The 27,020-nt window shown below is 40.5% G+C and overlaps 2 protein-coding genes across 4 annotated transcripts in view; one reads left to right on the top strand and one right to left on the bottom strand.

The window, feature by feature from the left end:
* BDP1 (BDP1 general transcription factor IIIB subunit) overlaps window positions 1-21,987 on the bottom strand; it is a 52,565-nt gene extending 30,578 nt beyond the window's left edge. For 2 of the 3 annotated variants that reach the window (XM_082301472.1, XM_082301473.1), the window contains exons 1-18: window positions 21,560-21,986; window positions 16,792-17,344; window positions 16,026-16,132; window positions 14,957-15,016; window positions 14,460-14,600; window positions 13,449-13,582; window positions 12,354-12,448; window positions 11,718-11,772; window positions 10,900-11,043; window positions 9,063-9,347; window positions 8,551-8,725; window positions 7,375-7,534; window positions 4,900-4,976; window positions 3,359-3,503; window positions 3,120-3,196; window positions 2,378-2,537; window positions 1,876-1,958; window positions 461-692 (exon numbers count right to left, since the gene is read on the bottom strand). In XM_082301472.1, coding sequence (XP_082157598.1) covers window positions 461-692; window positions 1,876-1,958; window positions 2,378-2,537; window positions 3,120-3,196; window positions 3,359-3,503; window positions 4,900-4,976; window positions 7,375-7,534; window positions 8,551-8,725; window positions 9,063-9,347; window positions 10,900-11,043; window positions 11,718-11,772; window positions 12,354-12,448; window positions 13,449-13,582; window positions 14,460-14,600; window positions 14,957-15,016; window positions 16,026-16,132; window positions 16,792-17,344; window positions 21,560-21,741 — 2,865 coding nt within the window. In that variant the 5' untranslated portion in view covers window positions 21,742-21,986. Of the gene's footprint in view, window positions 1-460; window positions 693-1,875; window positions 1,959-2,377; window positions 2,538-3,119; window positions 3,197-3,358; window positions 3,504-4,899; window positions 4,977-7,374; window positions 7,535-8,550; window positions 8,726-9,062; window positions 9,348-10,899; window positions 11,044-11,717; window positions 11,773-12,353; window positions 12,449-13,448; window positions 13,583-14,459; window positions 14,601-14,956; window positions 15,017-16,025; window positions 16,133-16,791; window positions 17,345-21,559 lie in introns of all 3 variants that reach the window. The other variant, XM_082301474.1, reaches the window with a different exon arrangement.
* Window positions 21,988-22,240: 253 nt separating this feature from the next.
* Window positions 22,241-26,677, top strand: LOC309584886 (small EDRK-rich factor 1-like). Its single transcript, XM_082301199.1, has 3 exons — window positions 22,241-22,368; window positions 25,495-25,603; window positions 26,152-26,677. Exons 1-3 carry the CDS (start codon window positions 22,362-22,364, stop codon window positions 26,222-26,224), a joined length of 189 nt encoding a protein of 62 aa, XP_082157325.1. The 5' UTR covers window positions 22,241-22,361; the 3' UTR covers window positions 26,225-26,677.
* The last annotated feature ends 343 nt before the right edge of the window (window positions 26,678-27,020 follow it).

The following is a 27,020-nucleotide window of genomic DNA, read 5'->3' as shown; positions in this document are numbered from 1 at the left end:
CCTAAGTAACCATTATGTGTGATGAAGCCCAGCTTTCCTGGGGATGGCTGAACACCTGCCTGTTCATGGGAAGTAGTAAAAGAATTTCTGCTGATGCTCTGCACATGAGTATAGCTTCTGCTTTCCCTATTAAATCTTACATCCAGCATTCAGGGGTTTATCTCAGCCCATTTTCTGGCTTTTACCCTTTCAATTCTGTCCCCAGTGCTGCTAGTGGGGCAGTGAGCAAGAGAGTTGGTACTTGGTTGCTGACTGGGGTTAAACCTCACACCATGGAAAACAGAACCCAAGTGCAAAAATGAGGAAATTTTATGACAATGAAGATTATTCTGAAATAATAAATAAAGCATGCAAAGCCTATCCTTACAAATTATGTGGTATGTACCTAGGTTTTGTTACCAAGGCTTCTACTAAGGACCCAGCAAAACAGTGTGCATAAGCAACTGCTCAAGAAACTTACACTTTTGAGGGAGGGATCATTGTTTTCATCTTGATGACGTATCACACCTTTTTCTGCTTCTCCACCTTCAGCTGTCTCCTCTTCAGGATCTTTTTCATCTATCAGTTCTTTTTGCCTTGCAACAGTTCTTCCTAGATTTGGTTTTGGTCTCTGTATTCTACCTCTCTTCAGAGGTGCTGGATTCAACATGCTCTGTTTGCCATCTTCTTTTAAACCAGCTGTTTCGTTAGACCTGGAAAAACATATATACATGAAGTAGATACCACATCTGAAAGTGGGAAAAGATTTGGAGAAGTGATTTTTTTTCCCCCATTTTTTTAAACAGTTAGTAACACTTACCTAAATGGTATTACTAGAGTCTTGAAAGAATAAAATTAGAAGTGTATCTACTACGGACTGAGAGTTTAAACATATGTTTGCCCTGTTATTTTTCTCTTTCCATTGGTGACAGGGTACCGCACTAGAGAGACCTTCTTTTGGCCCATAATGGACCTCTCTATATTCCTATCCAGTCTAGAGGCAGACAGACCTAATTAATAAAGAGTTTTAAAAAATTTGCAAATGTTCAGACTTTTTCTTCAGTGTATTCAGAAATTACATAAATAACTTTGTTATCTTACTAAGGTAAAAATATCAGTAGTGCACTACTAGAACTGTCAGATTCTTCTATGCCTTTTTACACTGAGAATCAAGTTACAGAGCAGATTAATGAAAGAAATAACTGAAAATATTTTTCTGGCAGATTGTCAAACCCAGTTTATCTCCATCCATCCTCTTAACCATCTCCCTTTAAAAACAAAAGTTTGAAGCTTTGATTTTTTTATTTCTGTTCTTGGTTGAGGTTGGTTGGGGGATTTTTTGGGGAGGTATTTGGGGGACAGTTGGCTTTTTTTAGTATTTATTTTTTACAATCTCTTCTGTAAAACATGTTATTCCTTTTACACTACAGCTGCCACTTCTGTAGTGGCACGTTGAAGAAAAATGCAACACGTAATAAATATGTGCATTAAATGGCCCACATATTGGATTTTTTTCTTCCTTTTATTTGATGCCTAACACTTAACTACACCTTAAGAACACTTACTCCTGTTTAAATACTTAAGCACTGAAAGGGATGCATTTTAGTATTAAAAGCCAGTAGCTAAGGCTTGTTTTAGTTTTCAAGGGACTAAGCTTTCAGGGTTTTTTGCATTTACCATGACTGACTTATAATTTAAAAGCACCACTTTAAAACCAGAAGTGTTTAATTTATGTTTCCTAAGTGAAGATTCCTATTTTGCCCTCAATTTCTGTCTCACTGCAGAAGTGAGACCACACTCACTTCCAACTACCACACCATAAAATACCACCAGAAGTGACAGGAATGGTAAATTGCAAGACAGCAGCACTTATCTTCTTACTGATCTCATACTTACTGAGACATTGTCTCCAGGACTTTGTCATCTTTTTCTGCAGCATCTTCACTGGTAACATCAGATCTATTACCTTGGTCATTATTCTGAATAGAAACAGAACATTATGACATGAACTGCCTTAGGTTTAAAAAATACAGCATCACCTAACTGACCAAGTAACTGTTCATAAGAGGAGACAAAATAGATTGCTTATGACACATATACAATTACAGGGTACATTTCACAGTCAGACAGGTGCAGTAAAAGCTAGATCAAACACCTGAAGTTGTATTTGCTGCAGGACATGAAAGATTATTGGTATCTACTGTGTGTTTAACAACCTCTCAGCATAGCTGAGGTTACCACACTGTCACTGAAAGCAAGTTAAGTAAGTGGCTAATTCCTGATTATATTCAGGATCAAAAAAAGTAAAGAAAAAAAACCCAAAAAGATAACATTACTGCTGCATCCAGCAGCTTTTCAGCTAACACATTATCTTCAGTTACATTACTTTATTAAATACCTTCTCAGTTTCCCCCTTAGGCTGTAGATGGGACATTTTATCATTTCCTGCATCTTTTTCAGGCTCTTCTTTTCTTCCAGATGCTCTTGTGACATTAGGTTTAAATCTCTGTCGATATCCTCTAACTATTGGCTTTGCAATGGAAGTTTTTTCAGGTTCTCTGCACAAAGGATCCACAACAGTGACATTCATTCCATAATATTCAAGCCTATCTAACATACGATATCTTGCACAGATTTTTTTACTGGAATTGTGTTGTCTTCGGAAAGATTTGGCCAAATTTAGGCAAGTTGCTTCACACGAGAAACAAGATTTGTTTAGTCTTACAACATGTGAAAATTCAATTTATCTATGTGTTAAAAAGAGATTAATTTATCACACAGGGGAGGAACCTAGACTACATGCCATAGCTGCTTCTGCAAGCATCAGAAGCAGAGCCATTACCTGATAACTGAGGCTGGGAGGAAAGCAAAGCCATAGTTATCACTTTTCCTCTCTCAAATTACAGGCATTGTTGGTACTTCATAAAGCAGTGCTTTCCTCAACTTTCCACAAAAGATGTACATATTTTCTACCAAAGTACCATCTGGTATCATCAAAACAAAAATGCTCAAGTCAATTTTGAGATTTATATTAAAGCTTCACAGTCACTGCTATCTTTTATTAAGAGAACTATACAGAATAAGTTAACAATTACAGTCAGTTAATTCCAGGAAAGTGGAAAAATTATCTCAATACTTACTCAGATGCAGTATCCAAATCCCTGTTCTCTACTTCCGTGGCTTCATTTCTGTTTCTCCTACTGTCCTCTTCAGAGCACTGGAATCGAGGCAAGAATATTACTCTTTGACAAGTGCAGACATCTCAGCAGCAGTTCCCAAAATGTTACTTGTAAGACTGTCGCTGGTCCATAGTATCAACATTGAGCAAAACAGATGCAGCATCAAGAACAACATACTAAGTAACATTCCTCTTTCTGACCTTTTCACCTGCATTTGCAAGGGTTGGAGGGGAAGTTTTCGCTTCTGTTTTGTCTTGTGTTGCTGTCTCCCTCCTTCCAGATGATCTCACTAAATTGGGTTTAGGTCTTTGCAAGCGCCTTCTGTCTGCTGACTTCTCAGTTTTCCTTAAGATATAAAAGAATGTGGTATGCATTATTACCAACAAGAGACTTAAAGTCTTACATGGTTCAAGATGTACTTGAAGAGCATCACAGACTGCATGGGTCAAGACACTGCATGCAGCAAGACAATTGACAGAAAAAAACCCATTGCATGTTTCTGATATTAAAAGACATGCTACAATGTTATGAAAACAGCATCAAAAAAGCTTTAGCAACTTTGCTGGCTTTCAGTGGAATCTACTTAAAAACACTTGAAGGAAGCATTTCCTGCTGTTAAATAAATAGGAATATTTCTTCTCCTAGGGATTCACGATTCACGTGAATTCCCTTTTATATAGAAACAACATAAATCTGCCCTATATACAATGTTTCGCATCTGCCTCTCCTGTTCCCCCATCCCCTTTCAAAGCTATCTCAGTCATGGAAAAACAAACTTCTTTCAAATACCTTGTCCTACAGACAACATCCACATGTTACTGAAGAATGGAGTACATACATCACTCTCTGTGTCCTTAACCATTGCAATGGATTGTCCTGGGATTCACACACTGACACAGCCCTGTATCTTATCAACAATCCTCAGATTGTGAACTACTACCTTTTCTTATATTCTCCCTAGAACAGGACAAATAAAGCTTTTGACAGTCTTCATCGTAAGAGTGAGCTGCCATGCCAAAAAGGAAAGACGGAAGCATGAAAATCAACTCAGCATTAACTAGTATCCCATCTCTAAATCACCCTCAAAAAACTCTATCATGAAATAAGAAGTCAATGATCATGCAAAAATGGAAACTTTAGGCACAGACTTCTTTAAACACCATTTCTCACCATAAGAAACAGTCACCAAAATCAACTTCATAAAGGAGTACAGACAAGACAGAGACATTCTGGAGTATCTTGTATCTTAGAGGCTTGCACCAAGTTTTGAAGAGGAACAGTTTCCAAATAAGAAAGAATTACACTACACACATAAGATGTGATGTACAACTTATTAGTGTACAGCTAATAAGCTCTGATGGACAACTACAAATGTCAGAGAATTCAGTGAGCCCCTTCTATTAAAAAAAACAAAAATCAAATTTCACAGCCAAGATGTAAATTTTCACATTTACCCACAGTGTGACAGAATTTCTTCATTCTCTTGCTCTTGCTGGTTGTAGTAAGACTAGTTTGTTTTTTTTCAAAGTTTAGCTAAGTCTTTATCCCTGTTCCTATCTACCATTTAGATCAGAGCTAATGCACTGCTACTCAGTAATCAAAAACTTCACTGAATACGGAAAACAAATTATCATGATCCCCTGACTGATTCAACCTGCTATGGTCAATTGGAATTATATCCAAATTGAGTAGATACAGGTTTAGTTCAAGTGCCACTGCAAAGTAAAATAATTCTACTTACATGATTTCAGACTGTGAACCACCCTCTGATACACTCTGCTTTTCATCTGTTTTTTGTGAGTGATGTGTATCTTCGTCCTGAGGAAGAAAAGAAATGTAGAAAAGAAACAATAAATATAGATGATCTTTTACTGTAATGTAAAGAAAAGCAAAAACAAGATTCCCACAATGGCTGAGGGTGGAAGCGTCTGCTAGAGGTCTCCTAGTCCAACCCCTTGATCAAGTGTAGTGGGTTAACCTGGGCCAAATGCCAGGTACTTATCAAAACTGCTCACTCACTCCTCTCTGCAGCTGAACAGAGGAGAGAAAATTTAACACAGGGTTCATGGCTTGAGATAAGGACCAGCAGAGAGATCACTCACTAAATACCATCATGGGTAAAACAGGCTCAGCTTAGAGATATGAAGTAAATTTATTGCTAACAAAATCAGAACAAGATAATGAGAAGTAAAATAACCTTAAAAACACCTTCCCCACACCTCTCCCTCCTTCCAGTCTACCTCCTACCCCAGCAGTGCAAGGGGACAGGGAATGGGGGCTATGGTCAGTTCATCCTACTGCTCAGGGAGAGGAGTCGTTCTCCTGCTGCACCCTGGGGTCCTTCCTATGAGAGACAGCTCTCCATGAACTTCTCCAATGTGGCTCCATCTCATGGGCACCAGTCCCCCTCAAACTGCTGCAGCATGGGTCACTCTTCCACGGGCTGCAGTTCTCCAAGGACAGGCTGTTCCAGCCTGGGAGCAGGGCCCCTCTCTCCATGGGTCTCCCATGGGATCACAGCCTCCTCTCCACCTGCTCCAATGTGGGGCTTCTCCATGGGGTGCAGGTGGATCTCTGCATCCCCATGGATCCCCATGGGCTGCAGGGCCACAGCTGCCTCACCACAGCCTGCAGAGGAATCTCGGCTCCAGTGCCCAAAGCAACTACTGACCTTAGTGTCTTCAGAGTTGTTCTCCTCACATGTTCTCACTCCACTCTTCTCTGGCTGTAATTACTACTGCAAAACCCTTTTTTGTTTTGAATTCTTCTTAAATCTGTTATCACAGAGGCGTTAACATAATTTCTAATTGGCCCAGCCTTGGCCAGCAACACATTAATCTTTGGAGCCACTAGGGATTGGCTCTGCCAGGCATGGAAGAAGCTTCCAGCAGCTTCTCAAAGAAACCACCCCTGTAGCCCCTTGTTACCAAAATCAGGCCATGCAAAAATAATACATCAAGCCACCTGGAGCTGGTTGCCCAATACTGTGTCCAGACAGCTTTTGAATCTTGCCAAGGATGGAGACTCCGCAGTCTCTCCGGGCAGCCTGTGCCAGTGCTTGGTAACCCTCACAGTGAAACAGGATTTCCTGGTGTTCAGAAGGAACCTCCTGTCTTGCATTGTTTGCCCATTGTCTCTTGTCCTGTCAGTGGGCACCCCTGGAAAGAGCCTGGCTCCGTCCTGTTTGCACCCTCCCCCTGGGTTTTTGTGTAACTGTTGAAGAGATCCCCCTGAGCCTTCTCTCCAGGTTGAACAGTTCCTGCTCCTTCAGCCTTTTGTTGTAGGAGAGATGCTTCCACCCCTTTGCCATCTGTGTGAGCCCTTGAGGGGCTGTCTCCAGTGCGTCCAGGTCTCTCCTACCAGGGAGTTCAGAACTGGTCAGTCCTCCAGGTGGCTTCATCAGTGCTGAATGAGGGGCAAGGATCACCTCCCTCAGCCTGCTGGCAGTGCTTCTGCTGCTGCTGCTGCAGCCCAGGTCACCATTAGCTGGTTGTACAGCCACAGCACCTTCCTGGTTCATGTTCAACTCGGAGACCACCAGGACAGCCGGGTTCTTTTCTGCAAAGCTGCTTTCCATCTGGGTGGCTTGCAGCGTGTGCTGGCGCCTTGGGTTGTTCCTCCCCCGACACAGGACTTTGCCTCTCCCCTTGCTGAACTTCCTGAGATTCCTGTCAGCCCATTTCTCCAGGCTCTCCAGGTCCCTCTGGAGGCCAGTATAACCTTTGGGTGTCTCTGTCTTTGGGAAGCAACTCCTTCCAGATCTGCCTAATGTGTAAACTTGCTGAGGTTACAGCTTATCCCATCATCCAGATCATTTGTTGAGCAGCACAAACAACTCAATGCACATTCCACTCAAATCAGATTCCAACACCGTGCCAGTAAGCATATGCCAACAAAATCCTGCTCCAAGGCCCAGCTGTTCACATTGCAGTCCTTCACTTTTGAATAATTAAACTGTTTGGCTGTTTAAATTGTCTATGAGAAGTCAGGCATGCACACTATACTTTCTGAATAAATTTAGGTTAACAGACAACTCATTAAACCCAGGAAAACTGATAGTATTTAAATTTTGGTCATGTTCTTAGGCCTGTTGATTGTTTTCCACCTGGTGGTGAAAATGACACAAAAACAACCAAAAAATGGTTTTGATTTACAAACCACTTCTAATGATCATGGGCAAGATCTCGAGAAGAACTACATTAAAAAATAATAATACCTTTGTTTCTGTAGTTTCTACAGATTGTCCTTCCTTGCTTCTAGTATTTGCAACTGGTAACTCTGGACTCTGGCTTTCCTGTGATGTGTCATCTCTAATATCTCTGGTCCTCAATTTAGCAGATTCTGCTTCTAGTGTAACATCATTGCTATCTTCAAGGCTGAAATAAATAAAAACATATAGGAACATTAGTGTATTTCTATGAAAAAAGCTATTTCTGCTTACAGATAGATCAAGTTGCACAGAAAAACAATGCAATTTTGATGCAAAATAACTACCCATGTTTCAGAGAATCTCACAAAGTTTTAGTAATATTTGCAGAAAATGAGCTTTAAAACAACTTTAGTATTTTTGCACTGCAATTGTAAGATGATGTTAAAATCTCACCTCATTATTCTAGACTGATTGCTTTTAAAAAATTAAACTTTAACATGAACAACTATATGCAGATGCTTTTTGCCTCTGATCTTTTGTAACAGTCTAGGTTGAGTCCTAAGGCAAATAGCTGTTCCTTCATATGCTTCTAATGGACTATTAAAGAAAATAAAGGTTTCTGGGAATCTGTATAAAATAACAAACAATTACAATGCAGCTAAATACAACAAATCAACACACAAAATTCTAAAGTAGCACTCACAATGTCATAATGAACTTTCAGATCACCACTTTCACATATAACAAGTTTAATAAACAAGCATTCACTTTCTTTCTAGTAAAAGTATGCCCAAAACTGAAATCAAAAGCTTTCCTCTCACCCAGACTCTGCATAAATAAAATCTAAGCAACATTCCTTTTCCACAAGAACCATTTTATTACAGATAAAAATTCCAAGCATTTAGTAACTCAACTTAGCAACATTGTCAAGCAGTACTTCAAGAGAAATATTAGAAGTTAGGATAAACAATGGCCTTCCTAAACACTCTTAAAAAATGAAATAGCTTTTGGAAGTGACTTTAGTAATTATGTACATTAATTTTGCAAGAGCGGCCATTAGGACAGAGAATATTTTGAGTGTGTAAATCATAAACAGCTTATTACACCCCAGGACAGTTCTCAGAAACCAGAAATCTGCACATTATGGGGCAGTTAAATGGTGGTAAATATGAATAAATAAAACCAATATTAAAACTTTAAAGTATTTTTTGTTTTGCCTAAATGTTCCATTATAAACATTACCTGCCTAAATTGATGGCACCTTCTCTCTCCATTTGGTTATTCACTGGTAAACAGGACTCTGACCTCTCTTCCTCTGTTACAGCAGTCTCATTTTGTTTTCCTTCAATAGCACAATCCACTTCTTCTCCACAGGCAGTATGACCATCATTGCTTGCATCATGCATCACTTTTTTCCCTGATAATTAAAAAGAATTAAATCAGTTTGGACATTCTGGGAAATATCTTAGAATTCCAGTAATCAAATCCTAGCTACAGTGAAAAAGAGTTCATATAAGACTAAAAATCCCAGTAGAAAAAGTCTAAGTATTAAGATTTAAGAGAACTGTTCTCGTCTAAAAAAAAGTATGTTTCAATTTAGAATGAAAGCTGATTTTGAAAGGCATTGTTCCACAACCTCCCACAAGGCAGATCAGCAGTACGAACCAAAGACCAAATCCTGACTTCTAAGCTTGCAATGACTTTATATAAAATCTCTATTTGAATGTTTGAAAGTGAGCACTTTTGCCTCTTACTTTTATTAGATGATGTCCCTTCTTCAGCAGTTTTTGAAGGAACAGACATTTCTTCTGGAATATTCTCTACTTCCTGTTCAAGATCCTCTTTTCTCTTCTTCTTTCTCTTCTTTTTTGCTAATGCTGGCTCTAAGGCAACCTGTTCCTCTGCCTGTTCAGAAATGCCCAAAGATTCCTCATTTTCTTTCTCAGCTGTCACACCATCTGCTTCTGTTTCTGCATCAGAAATTTCAGCTTCCTGAAGATCATCTTGATCATTAGCAGCTTCTGTGCTGGCAGCTTTTGCTATTGAGACAATATGGTTCTCAGTTAACAGACTGGTGGAGTACTAGGAGTCATAAATAGCAAAGGCATTTCTACTAAAAACATTTGTGTACTCATATATCACTGCCAGTACACTGCCAGGTGTATGAGCAGGACTGGGGAAAGTCAGTCATTGACTTGCCAGAAAAGCTTCAGCATAGAATAACGTCAGCATTTAATACAAAACATATTCTGTACACGGGAGAACACTTCACCAGGGGAAAGTCAATATGGGATGTAAAGCCAATTTAGTAAATGTTATTGTGCCTATGCTTTTTCACAGTTTACACAGACACATTTGGATTCAGGGAAAATAGACATCGCTATTCCTATAAAGAATTCCTGTATCTCTGCAGAAATAGGTGATGAAGGTTACAGAATGTACACCATAAAAAAGTAATTTTTTATCAAGAAATCTATTACAGTTGATCATTCTAACTTACATAAGAAAGCTGAAATATTATCTAGCTAATAATTTGCAAATTATTTTCTGGGTTTAATGAGTTTCTAAAATTTTACTCCCTGCTGTTTTAGAGGAAATTTTGTCTTGATCCTGTATTTAACCACCAAGAACCTTTCCTTTCCTTTTTATTACTCTTAAATGAATTTGTTTCCCTGTAATTAAGAAGTCCAAAATGCAAGAGAAGTAGAAAAGCATACTCGCATTGCTTTACACACAAAGTACCTTTAATCTACCACTAAAGTGTAGAAACAGAATTTCTCTGTGTGGTTTTAAGTCCTAGTACATGGGATATTTTACTTAATCAAATCCAAAACCAAGGCTATAGAAAAGCAGCAACTATTTCAGTTTTAAGAGATGTTGCTTCCTAGCTAGCATCCCCTTTAAAAAGATGTTCACTTGTTTCACAATGCCGTCTACAAAAGAATGGGTCCTTGTGGAGCAAACAAGTGAACAACACCAAAGAACTAGCAAGAAATTTATGAAACAGCCAGTATAACTATTTTTAATTAAAGCACATCTGTGAAAAGTCCTTTCCCAGGTACTAAGATAGTAAGACACAGTGGTGATCAACAGTAATTAATCACAATCTTTATTTTGAACAGACCAGAAAGATAACACAACTTTTACATGATTCTGTGAAAAGAATCGTACACCTCAAACTTAGGAAGATAAACTACTATTAAAGGAGAAACAGAACCCTTAAAAGAGGAGGCTTTTACATGCAAGAAAACTTTCAACGCAGAAGAGTTTGCCAAAAGTATGATTTTGGCCCAAAAATTCTACAAGTGAATTCATTAGCAGTTCAGGGAGATCCTTTGAACTGGTGAACTAGAACATTAGTGCTACAGATTGTGGAAGAGCACTATTTTCACTGTGGTATCCTGTTTCAGCTCTGTTACTAATTATTACCATCCTGCATATCAGTAAACTACACCTGAAAAAGCTACACTATGAAGCTAAGATCTTGCCCTCTGCACAACAGGGAAGGAAAAGATTCCATATGTGATTTTTCCTCTGCTAGATTACTGACCACTGCTCTGTAATGCCATCTCAAGCACTCTTTTAAAGTACCTTTTGACTTCTTCTGTGGCCTTGGAGACTTCTTTTTCTTTGGTTTCTGGCTTTTAACAGTCTTTTGCTTCCTCTTTTCCTCATCTGCTAAGACCTTCTCAAGCAGCTGGGCAAAGAATTCAAAATCAAAGGGTCGTTTTTCTTCTATCAGATTAAAGCAAAGACATAGAACAGATTTCGAAGTTGATTATTTTTTTGAGTTTCAGCTTTGTAAAATAATCAGTGATACACAACATGATACTAAAAAGCAAACATTACACACATTTAAAAGAGAATTCTTTTTGAAAATATTTTCTGTATCACTTGAGCAGGGGCTGAGGTTGACATAAAGGTGACTGGATTATGGTATATTAGTTTTTAAAAAAGTTATAAATCTAAGTAGCTCAGAAAACTTAAGAACTGACAAATACATTAACTGTATCATAGTACCAAATAATGTATTACCATGCTGCTGTAGGACATATGTACCTCATTCAACTAACAAAGAAAGTCTTCAAGGACTCTTATTAAAGCAGTTTACAATAAATAACTGTTAGAAATTCCCACAAGTCAGAAGAATAATCTTCAACTAATATATACAGAAGAAAGTTTATATTAACCTCATTTAGCAGACATCTAGAAAAGACAGAAAATAAACCTAAAGATCGTTATTGTGAACTATGCTTGTTATAAAAACCTAAGACTCCACAGCTTCTGGACTCATCTACAAGCAAAAACTCTCTTGTAAGTAATTCAAACATGGCAAAGCACAGAAATTACCATGAAAAGAGATGGCTACCATTTAATGACTCATTTTAGGGTGGGGAATATTTACTTACTGAAAGCTTTGTCTATTCTCCATCCATTAGCTTTTTCCTCACGTTTGAACTTGTTCTAAAAACAAATGCACAGTTGTGTTTGTCATTAAGCAAAAAATGCAACAATATGTTGTACAAAATGGCAGCTCAAGATAAGCCTTCAGTGCAACAAACCAAGTAAAGCGGTTGAAATTTTCATGCACATTCACAGAACACAAGTTTGTAATTAATTTTTAAATATAAAATCTGCTACCATAGCTATCCCAGTTACACTCTTTTTATTATTTTCTACACCTTTTCCTGACTTTTAATCTAAGCAAGGTTTGAAATAGTGAAGACTTTCCCAGCTGTGTACAACAAAAGAGACAACACTGAAGCCCCTTACCAAACAGCCATTTAGGATTACCAGGATTCTTCAACTAAAACAAAGTGTGTCTAAGTATGCTAGATTTATTAGATACATTCACTGAAATTCAACAAGCATTTTAATGTTTCAGATACTTACAGCCTCTTGAAACAGGTATTGAAAAAAAGCATTACTATGGAAAAAATTAGCACCACAATTATCACACAATAAAGGAAGCATGGGAATGTAAATAAGAAAAAGAAAAGTGAAACCAGATGCTTAATTGCTATGTTGAGTACTTTAATTTTTACCTTAATTTCTGCTCTGGCTCTGTGAGGAAACAGCCGTCCAATCAAGGAGAAGTCTGTTCCTACCATACTGATAGCTAGAAAGAACATATCTGTTTCTAGAAGGGAAAAGAAAGAAAAAATTATACACGCTTAAGTATTTACTAAACCATCTTTCTTGCTATCAGAAATAAAAACACCTTGCAAACTTACTGTCATAAGATCAGTAACTTTGAGGCTGTCTACTGTAGCTGCAAGTTCAGATGAGTATATGTGGAGTATGTTTGTTATTTTACCTAGGTCACTATAGTAAACGTTTATTGAATCTATCAACAGAATTACCAGCTATCAACAGAAGGAATTGTCTAATCTATTAGAAAACTGCAAAATGTGAAGTATGTTTTCTAAAGCCAGTAAATTAAAGCTAACCAACCCAAAATTGCCTCTGTCCATTTTCATTACAAACACAAGCACAAACAGAATTCAGAAAAACACCACATAAAGTCTACCGTCTCCATTATTATTTAACAGGAAGAGTGCATTCCAAAAAGAGCACAGTGAATTCTGAAGCTAATTTTTCCATCTACAGCTGTAAAAAGTAACTTCCAATTGTAAAAAGTCCTGCAGTGTTGTAAGGCTAGAGATAATAGTCAATTGACAGCAGGAGTAATGAAGAACCCAACCCACCCACTCATCAAAACACAGCTGTCCATCTGCACTGAAATTAGTCCACACAGAGATACCTTCTACAATCTCTTCTTACCTATGCTGGAGGAACTTAGTTAAGAAGTACCATACAGAGCTCAAATATCTGTAAACCAGAATCCAAAACTATGCTTTTGATAAAGCAAACTAGCATTTCCTCAACATTTAAACATCCGTGGCAGAAAAAAGCACAGGTAGCCTACATATAAAAAGGCACTTGATTTTTTTAAAATGCCATTTTTCACAGTAAATACCACAGCTCTGTCTGTTGTAAGAGTTTGGAGGGTTGAGATGACATGGCATGTAAGTAGATTAATTTACTCCACTGGGAATAAAAACTGTCAAGTATAAAGCATAGGAGGAAAACTAGGACTTTTCTGCAGACTCAAAACTTGAAATCAAAAATATACTCACCTTTATTTGACCACGGTTTTGTGTAAAAGCTTTTCCTGAAGCTAGAATACGTTGTTGTAGAGCCACGCTCAAAGATGGGATCATTTTCTTCTACAACACATGGACCTTTTGTTCTTAGAACTTCTACAGTTAAGCTGGGAAAGTAAACACACAAAAAGACTCACCTCAAAATATTGCTAAGAAAATATGTAGTAGACGTTTACAAGACAGATGTTCAAATTTTTTGCCACAAGTGAGCACTTCTACTGTGTAATTTATTTTAATAATTACACTAACGTGTACTTTAACGGGAGAATGCAGCAAGAAATCACTACCCTACTTGCCCCGTGAAAGTAAATTTCCTTTTTCTGTTTTATAAGATTTAATACAGATAGACATAATTAAGTAGCTTAAAAAAAAAAAAAAAAGACCTTTTAACATTTGAGAAATCTAGTTTGCAAAACCACGACAGCCTCTCAATATCCTTCAAGAAAACTTTCAAATTCTTTTACCAGGTCCTCTTTATCCTTAAACCTTGGCCTAAACTTCATGTTAGATACATCTTTGGGGAACTCAGAAATTTGATAATCTACTTTTTGAAAGTCATATTCTAAGCAAAGTTACTGAAAACACTGACAGAAGAATAAAGCAGCAACATGCAAGATGCAAAACTGGAGCAAATCATACTGAAAACCAAATAATTGTAAGCAGATACATGTTAACTGTGAGAAGCAATGAAGTCAGCTAAACAGAAGACATTTGGAAGTTTGGCAAATCTTCAGTTCATTCACTGTAATAAAATATGTCATCTTCCTCTCTACCTCCTTCCCCAAAAGCATTTCTCATAAAGTATGCCATAACAGAGATGCAGATTACTGCTGCTCATATTTTGCCACATACTTAAGCTGTTTCCCAAGTTAGCGCAAACTCTCGAACATAAATACACTCAGACTTGTCCCAGTCCAAAGTAGTCCTCTATTTACAAACTAAGCTGCAATGCAATACTGTCCATGAGTCAGGCACAGAATTTACCTTTCTTCATCCAGAATGATTGAACCATCTTCTGCTACTTTCACACGAGGAACAAGAAGTGGGCCATCCTGACTCTCCTCCCCATTCTCTTCTTCTTCCTCCTCCTCTTCTTCATGATCAGGACCACTTTTCTCTTCCTGTCTACAATTTTTAAGACAGTAAGCAAAAATACTGTTCAGTGTTTTGAATTGCTGCTCAGTATGCCAGACATTCAACAATTTGATGAACTACCCAGCAATGCAACACATCAAGAAATTAATTAATACATGAACTTTGAAACCTGCTTTTCATTCTGCTTTAAAATGGAAATATGTAAAAACTTAACACTGAAAGCCAAATGTTTTTTAGCCACCCTACCTGCCAAATCACAATTTTTATAAATTAGGCTGTGATATTGAAACAGTAGAAAAATACACCTACACTGTTAGTATTATCACAGAAATGCAGGTTTTTTACACCAGAAAATTTTTTGACTATACTTCACCATCAAGACTTACTCTTTCATTTGATTCAGTGCAGAACTTTTTTCTGTTCTCTTTTCTTCTGCCAATGAAGACCTAGAATTTCACAAAAAGTTAGAGATGACTGCTTGTAGAGATACATTTCTGCTTTATTCCACGAAATTGGCTTTTAGTGGACAATGAACAAAGAAACACAAAGCTTTTTCTTTTTTCAATTCTTTGTATCACATTATTTACACATTTGTATCACACAGATTTAAGTCTAACGACACAACCACCACTGCTTAATGAATTTTGCCCTTTTTTTGTACAAGCAGGGACAAAAAATGATATTTGAAGCAGAAATCCAGTGTAAGGATAAAGGGAATGTGAGAGCATTTTGCTTGTTACCTCCTTAGGGACTATTCAGTGTAGAAGAAAAAACAAGGAAAGTGATAAATAAAACACACAAGCACACAAACATTAACAAGCAGGTGATAACAGCCAATACTAGAAAACTCATCTGCTACTGAAAGAACAGGACTTGGATACATGTACTTCTATTCATGTGATTGCTTTTGGTAGTTGCAAGAAAAAGGCCCTGCTTTGCTCTGTCCGTGGCAGTCTGTGCAGCCAGCTGCACTAGTAGTCCCTGTATGCACCTCAGCCTCGCCACTGGTGAAACATGTCAGTGGAACAGCAACAGCTACACCCATCCAGTTGGAATGTCAAGACCTCAAGGGTCTTGCAGTGCCTTTTGTACTTCAGCACTTAGAAGGAGAAATGCTTAGCTTCCCGAGTCCACTAGGTCTGGTAGGCAATTATAACATCCCTAACAGCCACAACTAAAAATTTCACAGCAGGCAGCTGAAAAAAAAATCTACTATCTTTCTACAGAGATAGATCAACACTAGGGACAGGTTCATGATTGTGTATTTCAACAAGTACACTAAGCTCCATTCTCGCTTCTGTGCTAGAATTATGCAGATGTGAAAACTATAAGCTAGTCTAGAAGCTTTTGTTACCATTGCAACAATACTGTAACTGTGCTAATACTCCATATTTAAGTAATATAGAAGTCAAGAAGTAATTTAACCTAAGGTCAGAGAAAAGAAGTCATACTTACTTCATCGGATTGTTTTCTGGCAGATAGTATATTAAGTCTCTCATGGTCATTTTAGAACGATCTGGTGGGGAACGTCCCTCAATTACTGGAGGCCTGTGTTTCAATTTCTTCCATACAAAACAAAATGAAACAAAAGAAAACAACAAACACTTAGATTCACCCTAAAAGTATTTTATATTTCACTAATTATTATTAGTTTGTTTACAAAGTACCTCATTCATGGAATTCTGTTGTTCACACACACACAGCACTTCCAAGAACTAAAACAAGATTATCTTAAAATTTTAATTCTCAGAAATGGCATTACAGACCCTTATGTCACTTACCCTTTCAGAGGCATTCAATACCTGGCACAAATAAGTGAAGTTATTCAAAATTACAGAACTCTGACAAAGATCAACTTGAAAAAATATGAGACATCCCAAATCCAAGCTTCTTGCAGCACACTTCCCTGCTGTATTACCAACCGTGAAACTTTCAAAATTGGAATGTTGACTATAAAGTAATACAAGGTGTCATGTCAAAAAGACTTGGGGTCTCTCAAATAAAAAGATATACAATTCCTTGTGAAATCTGTATTATTAGGGAACAAAGTGCTGCTAGTGCTTATAAACAGAATAAACACATAGAGAGTTACGAGGTACGACAGACTACTAGCAGTAAGCAGCTCATGATCATCAGAAAACACTACTGCAGAGATAATGTATGAAAGGTGAATCAGGTCTTGCCCTTCACAGATAAGCACTGCTCAACACAGAGGCCTTACCATCCGCTCTTTCTTCAGCTCTTCTTTAAGCATTTCTCTTAACTTTCGAGCTTTAAGGATCCTTTCACGGTCAGAACAGGTGCGTTTGACTTTCTCAGGAGAAGACTTTGCAGGCAGATTTTCCTCCTGTGTTTGTGATCTTTCCTGTGTTGGTCTCTCCTTGAGAGGAGAGGGTACATTCTTCTGCAAGCTATCATCACTTTTCTGAGCAGCTACACCAACAGTTTGCTCTTTGTTCACAGATTTTTTTAGCGGCGAAAACTGTGGCACTTGTGGCACAGGTGTTTTCTTCTCAGGAAGCATGGGAGACTTTACAGAGCTTTCAACATTACTCTTTTCTGATGGGGAGGGATCTTTCTGAAGTGAAGGACTGCCATCAGAAGCCTGTGATGTTCGCCTCTGAGGTTTTGCTGTAGAACGATGAGCAGATGATGGTCCAGCTCTTGGTTTGACAAGATTTGGCATGGTGGAGATACGTTTTCTTCTCTGTGTAAGCATCTCTGCAGGTTTACTAGCTTCCCCAGTGTCACTTGTATTATCAGCCTTGTCATTGCTGGAAAATTTAAGAGAGTATTCTGAAGTACTTTACAGTGACAGCTTTGTTACCCTTAAGATGTGTTTATGGGCCAATCAGTATAAACACCATGCTACAGGAAAGCAGTTATACACAAGAAGCGATGCCAGGACCAACCTTTAGCTGGTACTTCCTCATAAAATAATCAGCTATAAGAACTGGCATATTTTTTTCTAATACTAATTACTGATTAACAAGCTTGCAACAGTAACACATTCCTCCACCCCGAAGACTGTCTCCTTTCAGCTGAAAATACCAGCACCATAAAGATTTATAAAAAATTACCCACATAATATAGGCAACATATTAAAAACATTTTAACAAAGCTATATGTAACAAGTAGTTTGATGACTTTTCTTACAATAAATGTGAACATTCCTCTTACACATTTGCAAGTAGATGACATGTAAACTCTGACTTCCAGAAAAACTTCGGCAGTCAAACCCTTACTCACGCTTAACACATCAAAAATCCTTAGCTTCCCTGGAAAAAATTGTTATATAAGTACTTTTTCTATCACACATGCAGAAATAATTTTCAAAGTCCAAGTAAAATTGCCAACCATTATGATCATCCCAAATCTGCTGACTCCACCAGGGTTCACCTTCATGGCTGTTACTCACAGTAAGACTAGCATAATTATAACTGAGTCATAAAGAGGGGTTTTTTTAAATTTTATGTTGGAACTATGCCTCGTTTCTGTATGTAAGGACAACCACACCCATGGTTCACTTAAACATTTTTAAAAATGGTCAGAAGCAAATGCTTTCCAAGGAATATAAAAAAGTATAAACATTCAGTGAAACTTTTCAAAATTCTCTCTGGCTACTGTCTGTGATTCAGGCAAATGCTGCAGATGATGTGTTTGCATTTAGCAGCCTCTGGTAAATGGCTGAATCAATTTGTCCCACACTGTGAGTTCATACACATTTTTAGTACAGAACAAATGCCCTGGGCAAAGTGTTTAGAGGGCTTATTACATGGAGCCTATTTGTGTGTTTTGAATGAGATCCTTGCAAGTTCCACTCAACACCCACTATTCTTAGTTCAGCAGGAGACAGTAGAAAATAATTCTTCATTCACCTTTTCCATACCACCTGTGTTATGTGGAGTTTTTAATCAGAGTACAACACTGGATTTCTGAACAGTTAAGTACAATTTAACAGAAAGTATATTAAAAATTCAGAATTATCTTATGCTTATAAAATTTTCACTTCCCTGATAATTAACAAAACTTATTCAGTATATAGAAAACAAAACAGCGTAAAGTGACTGATGCTACAGATGCAGACTTGAGCAGCTGTGAGTGAAGAGATCAGTGTCTGCCCCTCCACTTCTCCTCACGAAGAAGTTGTAACTGCAATGAGGTCTCCCCTCAGTCTTCTCTTCTCCAGGCTGAACAGACCAAGTGACCTCAGCTGTTCCTCGTAAGGCTTCCCCTCAAGGCCCTTCACCATCTTCATTGCCCTCCTCTGGACACTCTCTAATAGTTTTATGTGTTTCCTATATTGTGGCACCCGGACCTTACCCCAGCACTCGAGGTGAGGCCGCCCAAAGCAGTGCAGAGCAGGACAATCCCCTCCCTTACCCTCCTGGCAGTGCTGGGCCTGATGCACCCCAGGACATGGATGGTCCTCCTGGCTGCCAGGGCACTGCTGATTCATTGAGCTTGCCACTAACCAGAACCCCCAGGTCCTTTCCATGGAGCTGCTCTCCAGCCTCTCACTCCCCAGTCTGTCCCTACATTGAGGGCTGCCCTATCCCATGTGCAGAATCTGGCACTTTCCCTTTTTGAACTTCATACGGCTGGTGTTCGCCCAGCCATCTAATTTGTTGAGGTTTCTCTGCAGGGCCTCCCTGTCCTTGAGGGAGTCAAGAGGTCCTCCCATTTTGTATCAACTGCAAACATACTTAATATATTTTTCACTCCTGTGTCCAGGTCATTTATGAAGATGTTGAAGAGCACAGGGCTGAGGATGGAGCCCTGTGAAGCCCCAGCAGGGACAGGTCGCCAGTCTGATGTCACCCCATTCACTGTAACCCTTTGCACCTGACCCGTGAGCCAGTTGCTCACCCATCCCATGATATGTTTATCCAGCCATGTGCTGGATGTTTTGTCCAGAGCCAGTCTCAAAAGCTTTACTGAAATCCAAAAAGATTACATGAACTGGCTTCCCTTGGTCAGCTAGGTAGGCTACCCTGTCAGAAGGTTATATGGCAAAGGCCTATTTTTTAGGCCATGAAAATAGATCAGAGTGCTTTTCAGAATTGCACTGGTATCTAGTTTTGAAACTTAAAATTGTATTACACTGGCACACCTGTTATACTGCAAACACAAAAGTCTTTAACAAATCTGCTGAATCAGCAACAGTACCACCTAAGTGAAAAATAGTAAAACTGTCTTCATTTAAAAAAAAAAACCAGATACCAAAGGATCCAGTAAGGTGCTCCCTGTAACACAAAAATTTTATAAATAAAACTTGAAAAAATGACATCCTTAAAACACAATGGAAAACAAGTAAAGATGTAAGATACAAGTTCAGTAAAAAGTAGCACAGGTTTCCTAAAGACATGCCATGCCAACTGGTCTGATACCTGAATTTCTAGCCACTGAAACAGAAGACTCTAACACTGTTTCATCATACTGTCATAAGAGACAAGCTACAATTTAAAGAATAGAGGTATTCATAAAAGATGCAAACCCAACTGTACAAAAGAAGTGTGAATGTTGTTCTGAAGAACAATTACCAGACACAGGAAATGTCCTGAAATACTGATCTGTACTGCTTTTGTTGGTTCACAGTAGCTCCCATGGTGCTGTTTCAGATTTGTGACACAACAGCGTAGATAGCACACCCATGTTTTCAGCTAATGCTGAGCAAGAACTGTGTAGCACCAGGGTCCTGTCTCACCCTGCCCCTTGACTGAACACACTGGAGACGGGCAAGAAGCTGGGAGGGGACGAAGCCAGGACAGCTGATCTCAAACAACTTAAGGGATATCCCACACCATGTGGCATCATGCTCCTCAGTAAAAGCCGGGGGAAGAAGAAAATAGGACATTTGGAGTTACAGCATTTGTCTTCCCAAGGAACTGTTGTGAGTGAGCGATAGATCCCCTCCTTCCTGGAGAGAGTAAAACACCTGCGGGTAGTGCTGAATGAATTTACAAGTCCGTTTTGCTTATGTGCACTATCAAGTTATTTCTTAATCTACTGAACTGTCTTTATCTTGACATATCTTTTCTTGCACTTTTGCCGTTTTGATTTTCTGCCCATCCCGCGAGGCTGGGAGGGGCACAGACATGGGGAAGCAAGCAAAAAACTGTGTGGGTTTAGCAACCACCTGGGCTTAACCCACAACAGGGAGGTCCTCAGGGGGGACCAGTCCTAAGGCCAACTTTACCATGTGCTTCCATCACAATAAAAAGCACTTAAAAAACAAAACAGGCAAAAAAACTCACACAAAGACAGAAAGTCCTCCCTTGCCAGTTCATGAAGAAATGAACACAAAAGAGAAAATGCTGTAGGAATGCAAAATCAATCTCATCTGGTTACAGAGCACAAAGAATTTTTGCTGCACACAGCAAACCAGGGCTCCTGGCTGCTGTGGAGCCAGAAAAAACGAGTGTCAGACCATACTGGGCCACCCACTCCTTTGCAGTCTTAACTTACAGAATCACAGAATCAATCAGGCTGGAAAAGACCTCGAGATCATCGAGTCCAACCTATGACCTAACACCACCTTGTCAACCAGACCGTGGCACTAAATGCCATGTACAGTCTTTCCTTAAATACCTCCATGGACGGTTACTCCACCACCTCCCTTGGCAGCCCATTCCAATGTTATTCCAAGCACCTGCTGCACAACCGCAGTGAAGAAACGCGGGTTCAGCTTAGGCTGCGAACGCGTCGAACATCCACAAGTCCTTGTCTGACAACCACGGACGCGCTGTCAGCGAGCACCGACCGCACGCGTCTTTCAGAAGGTCTTCAGAACGAGCCAGCCTCCTACCATAGCACTGACAACTAGAGGGTGACAGGCCACGACAACCAGCGCTACGGAAAGACATCACTACCTCCCCGGATCCGCCGGGTCCCGCCCTGCACAGGCCCGCCCCGCTCCCGGGGGTCCGCGGCCCGGTGCTGGCGGCGGCCCGACACTGCCCTGCCAAGGCGAGCTTGGCAGTACTCACCTCTCTGCCCGCCGCGCGTCCGCCGATACGGCCACGGTTCCGGCTCTGTCCGCCACCGGGGTGTCCGAACCTGGGAGTTCCGGCGGCTCCGGGTCCGCTCCGCCAGTGGCAGTGCCGGTGGCGGCGGCCCTGGCCGGTGGCCGCACATTGGGCCGCACGGTGAGACGGGCCCGCCGGAACATGGCGGCGGCGCCGGGAAAGGCGCGCGCCGGGCACTCCCGGGAGAGGCGCGCGCCCGCCCGCCGGCCCACGAGCTCGGCGGCGTCAGCAGCGCGCGGCGGCGGCCCGGTAAGGCCGCGAGCCCGGCCGGCTCCCGGCGTGCCGCCCCGGCGGCGCGCCCCGCGACGTCATCAGCGTGCGTCAGACGGGAGAGGAGGGGCAGGATGGGGAGCCTGTACAGGGCAACCAATAACGGCGCCGGAGCCGCCTGTAACGCCCCAGCAACTTCTCGGCCCCTTAGCCCTCAGCTCAGCCGGCTCTAAGCAGCTCTCCTGGCGCCCTCTTTGGCCCCGAGTCCAGGCTATTACACCAACATCTTCCCCATCTCTCCCTCACACCCAGGCCCGGGAAGATACATGGCAGCAACCTCCTAGGGATCCCACCCACGGGGGCGGAGGCAGCCGCGCGCATCCCGCTGATTGGGCTGGGGCTGCGCGGCGCCGTGACGTCAGCGGCCAGAGAGGAGCCATAAGGGGCAGCGGCGAGGGGCAGCGCTTCGGGCGGCTCCGGCGGTGGCAGCGGTTCCGTGCGCTTCTGGGCAGGTGGCGGCCGTAGCGGTGCTGCGCGGCCTGAGCGTCTCGCCATGACCCGTGAGCACCGGGGTTGCTGCTTGGGGCCTGTTGGGTAGCGAAGTGGGCGGTGGAACTTGGGCTACCCTTCTGGTCGGCTCCAGGCATGGGCGCAACACTGAGGGCAGCTCGACTGGGAGTCATGCCGGGTCCGGGAGTCGGCGTCTGGGTCTTTGTGGATTTGGCGTCCCACTGGCAAAATCTCGGCAGCAATGAGTGCGTGGGGATGAGGCTTTTTCCCACAGCCTGTCGCCGTCCGAAGCAGGAGGCGAAAACATCCTTCTCCGCCTTCTGATGTAGCAGTGCTGGGGGGACGGGGGCGAGAAATACAGGTGATGATGGGCTGCAACAACAGCCAGTCCCGGGTGCCGCCCAGACTGAAAATAAAGGACTTTTGTATCAGTGCCGAGCACTGAATATTATGCTGCTTAACTTGTGGCTGTTGAGAGTGTTGTTGAAAGGGCAAGAGCGCTTGGTAAATCATCACTGTGTTCAGTGCTGACGAACGGCGATGTTCGTATACCCGCTCTAAAATGGCGGAGAACTGTGGACCGGACCCAGGGTGCTCTGGCTCTCCTGACTGCTGGGACTGCTCCTGTGCCTTCTGCATGTTATGTTTGGCAGTACAGAAGCTCCTTGTGTTTAGTTGAGGTCGTGCTTTCACATTCAGCTCGAAAATGTGTAGTAATGAGGGCACACTGCTGCAGAAGTGTAGCTGAAGACTTGGAATGTAAACAGTTTGTGCACAGAACGTTATAAAGAGGCACGTTTAGGATTTTTGTTTGTATTTTCCTTCTTCTGGAGTTGGAAGAGCAAGGACAGGTTGAACTAAGGTATATGTCTTGCACAAATAGGCCAGGATGGGGATGCTTGAGGAGGAATGTATAAAGATGTAGAAGCAGGAAGGGTGTACTGGTCTTTTTGTGGCAGTTCATGCTTGAATTTCAGCAAGCTGAATTGTCTTCTGTTGGGACAATTTCATGGAAGATTTGAGTTGATATTACAGAATGTAGAAAACACTGCTGTTTCCCTTGAAGGTAGGGATACTCATTCAGTATCCCAGGTGAAGTAGTGAGGCCAAATAGTCCTTGGCAATATTTACTTGGAAGCAGGGATGGTACAAGTAAGTTTCTCTTTAGATAGTTGTTTAGTACTCTGTGTTGTGTGCATTCTGTATTGCTCAGCTTTTCTATGTGCTCTGCTTTGCTGTGCCAGCTGCTTTTCAGTGATGCAACTGAGTTTTGTTCCTAAATTCAAAACCGTACTGTGTGTATGGAAAAACTCTGCAAGGCCCATGCCCAGTGTTTGCTCGGAAAACAAGGAAGAACTGGAGGTTAAGGGTGGAGAGTAACTGCTCTTAAGGAAGTGCATGAGGTTTGGGGTGGAGTGTAATTCTGGCTTTAGCAGTGTGTTTTGACTTCCTCTCTGTTTTCTTCATGATAAAAGAAGATATTACTTTTTTTTTTTTTTTTTTTAAAGCACCATAGAGGAGTGCTTTTGTTGCTGCCCAGTCGTTCATATAATGTTCTTGCCTCCTGAGCACCACAAGTCAGGAACCATTTATGGCCTGGAATGTGTCATCTGCTCATGAGTCATCAAGTTCTAATCAACACTAGTACTGCCAGACACAGTTTGGTTTCCTTCAGTTCTGAAGAAACAGCTGTCCTTCATCTAGATGGACTTTGGGGACAGGATGCTACTGAGGAGGATGAGTAGAAGTTCTGCTAGCTTTTTGAAAAAAAAAATAATAATTTTTTTTTCACTTAATGTCCTGTCAAAAAAAAAAATTTTCCAGGGCAGGAGCAGCCCTTGGGAAGCAGCAGTCATACAGGGCTGTTTTCACTTGAGCTTCTGGCATCTCTTACCAGGCAGTCCATGGGCTGTTGTGAAGAATGCACAAACCCCTGCTTCTGCAGGGTTGCTTTTGTCTACTTGTTGATGTGGCAGGTACCTGTGTCTGCTCAGAAATGGTGTGGGTACAAAGTGGTGGATCATATCAGCAGGTTGTTGTTTAAAAGTGACCTAGTCCTAAGATGCTTTCGTAGACCAGAAGTTACACTTCAAGATTGAGATCTCTGGCTTTGAGACTGAAAGATAGCATAGGCAGTCTTAAGACTGTAGAGGGACTGAAAAGAGACACAACAGAAATTATGGAGAGATGCAATTGTCATTTTTGAGCATAAAAGAATGTTATCATGTTCGTTCAACAGCACAAATGATTATGCCTAGCATATCTGAAACATTCTCAGTCCGAAAGAAGTAGAGCAGGAAGTACCAAGCCAGTGAACCAGTTCTGGCAGGTTGGAGCAAACTAGAACTAAGGAAGAGAATACTGAGTGAAGATTACCAGCTAATGCAGAAGAGTTTGTAGCTGTGATGTCTGTGGCCATTGCCTGGAAGACCCTGAGTATTTAGATGGGGAGTTGAAAGTTTTGATGCCATGCCCTCAGGAACTTTGTGTGAGCAAAGAGATTGTATTCCTAACTTGTGGCAGTTTGTGTGGTTGGTAGTCCTGGGGAAAGCTGTCTCTTCCCTGAAGAAGTGTCGTCTATACTGACAGTGATATGGGTTTTGTGTCTATATATATATATTTATAAAAGAAATGTTATTCTTCTCACTTTCATTGGTAGTAAGGCCAACCAATTGCTAAGGCCCGTGCTTAAGTTCTGCTCTTGATTTCAAATTAAAAAAAAACCTTTTGAGGTCACCTCTTCAATAGTATTTGAGTGTAATCAATTTTAATGCTGTTCTTTCAGTCTAAAATTAATTTGTAAGCTATATTGAATGCTAGAATCTGTTTGAGAGTGGATGACTCCTCTTTGGATGAGTTACTGACATTATTCTGCCCAGCCTATTGGTGCAATGGTTTTCCTTCAGTCTTTTATAGCAAACTACATTTTGTTTCTGTAAGGAGTATTAGAATTTTGGTGATCTCTTGAACATGACATACAGAATTGTAAATGTGACAGCTATGAGCCTTTAATTTCTCCTGTTGTGCACTAGAAGAGGACACTGAGATAGAAGATATGACCATACTAGCTCTACACATTGTCCCAAACTGTACCACCTTTATAATACTTTTGCACAGGCAGACTGTGTGGAAAAAAACAAGTGGTAGTACTTGTTTAACTGTATATTATCTTGCAGGTGGGAACCAGCGTGAACTTGCCCGCCAAAAGAACCTGAAGAAAACTCAGGAGATACACAAAGGCAAAAGGAAAGAAGATAGCCTATCTGCTTCTCAGAGGAAACAGAGGTAAGATATAGTACAGTTGAGTAAATGTTTAGGCAGAAAAGGAGGGGGAAGTGGGTCAGAAAGAATCCATTGTCTTAGCTGACACAGCATTTAAATACTTTGTTTTGATTCATTGTCCAATCATGTGCCAGAGCATAAACCATGGATGAAATTTTGCTTTATCTGCTGTTAAACAGATCTTGTTTTTTCTAAGTCCTGTAAAGCTGCCTTTTTTTTTTTTTTGAGCAGCTTTTTGCCTACTGCAAAGAGGAAAAGATTGTGTAATGCTTTCTTGAAGATGTTTGATCCATTATTATGTCCTTTACTTCTAAAACTGAAAGAATTATGAGGTCTACTAATCAAGTAAATTGTCTGCCTCATGGGGTAATGCATGCACTGAAAAAACACAGGGTAATAAAAACAGTGCTCATGGCTAACCGAGAAATTTTATTCTGATCTTTTTACCTTCTTCAAGTGGGGGTTACTAAAGGGCAAAAGCAAGCTGGAGGGAACTCTGCTTAGAAAAATTGTGAGCCAGTATCCAACTCTTTTTTTTTTTCCCTTCTCAGAGACTCTGAAATCATGCAGCAAAAGCAAAAAGCAGCTAATGAAAGGAAGTCTCTGCAGGCAGGAACAAACTGAGCTGGCGCTATGGAGAAGATAAAGTGCACCAATGAAGCAGAAGGACCTAGAAGATCATTTATAAAAGTGTCAAACCATTAAATGATTAAATGTTTATTGTGCAGAGTTGTTCAACTAGCATTAGTTAGAGTATTTTTCTGGTTACCATAGGCCTAGTTGTCTAGAGTGCTCTTTCAAAAACTGACTACACTCTTCTGCATGTGTATGAATAAAAGTACCAAGCAATAGCTTTATTCTAGCTTTTGCTGCATTTGTTAGTTTTACTTAGTGGTTCCAGAAACAGAATTTCTGAATCTACAGTTAGACCAGATTTGGTTGTCTGAATTCTCAGAAGTACAGCTTCATTCAGAATGGAACACACTTGTAAAATGTGCTTAACCTTGCAGAGGTGTGAACTGTAAATCTCACCTTAAAATATTTTTACAATAAAATGTTGCATGAAATACTGTCTAATTTGAAATGGTTATGGTTAATAATCAGTTGATTTCTAAAAAGTTACCAAGAAGACAAGAAATGGATTGTGGAGACATGCAATATAAGAATGTAAGTGTAACATAAAGTGTAAGTAATGTTTATAAGAAATGCATATTATAAGCACTATAACATGCAGTGTAAGTCTACCTTACATGAAAATATGCCTCTTGAGTTGCAGACTTTGTTGGTGTACAAAATGGACTCAATCTAGTCCAGATACTTAGAGAAGCTGCAGGCTTGATGTTAATGAGCTGCAATGTCAGCACATGTTGACATTGTCATGCCACTAAAATGATTTGAAATTACTTCTTAAGCTTGCCTC

Source organism: Coloeus monedula (genome assembly GCF_965178545.1).
Source record: "Coloeus monedula genome assembly, chromosome: Z".
Taxonomy (NCBI): domain Eukaryota; kingdom Metazoa; phylum Chordata; class Aves; order Passeriformes; family Corvidae; genus Coloeus; species Coloeus monedula.
Note: the sequence above shows the minus strand (reverse complement) of the source record. Positions and strands in the feature narration are given on the sequence as shown.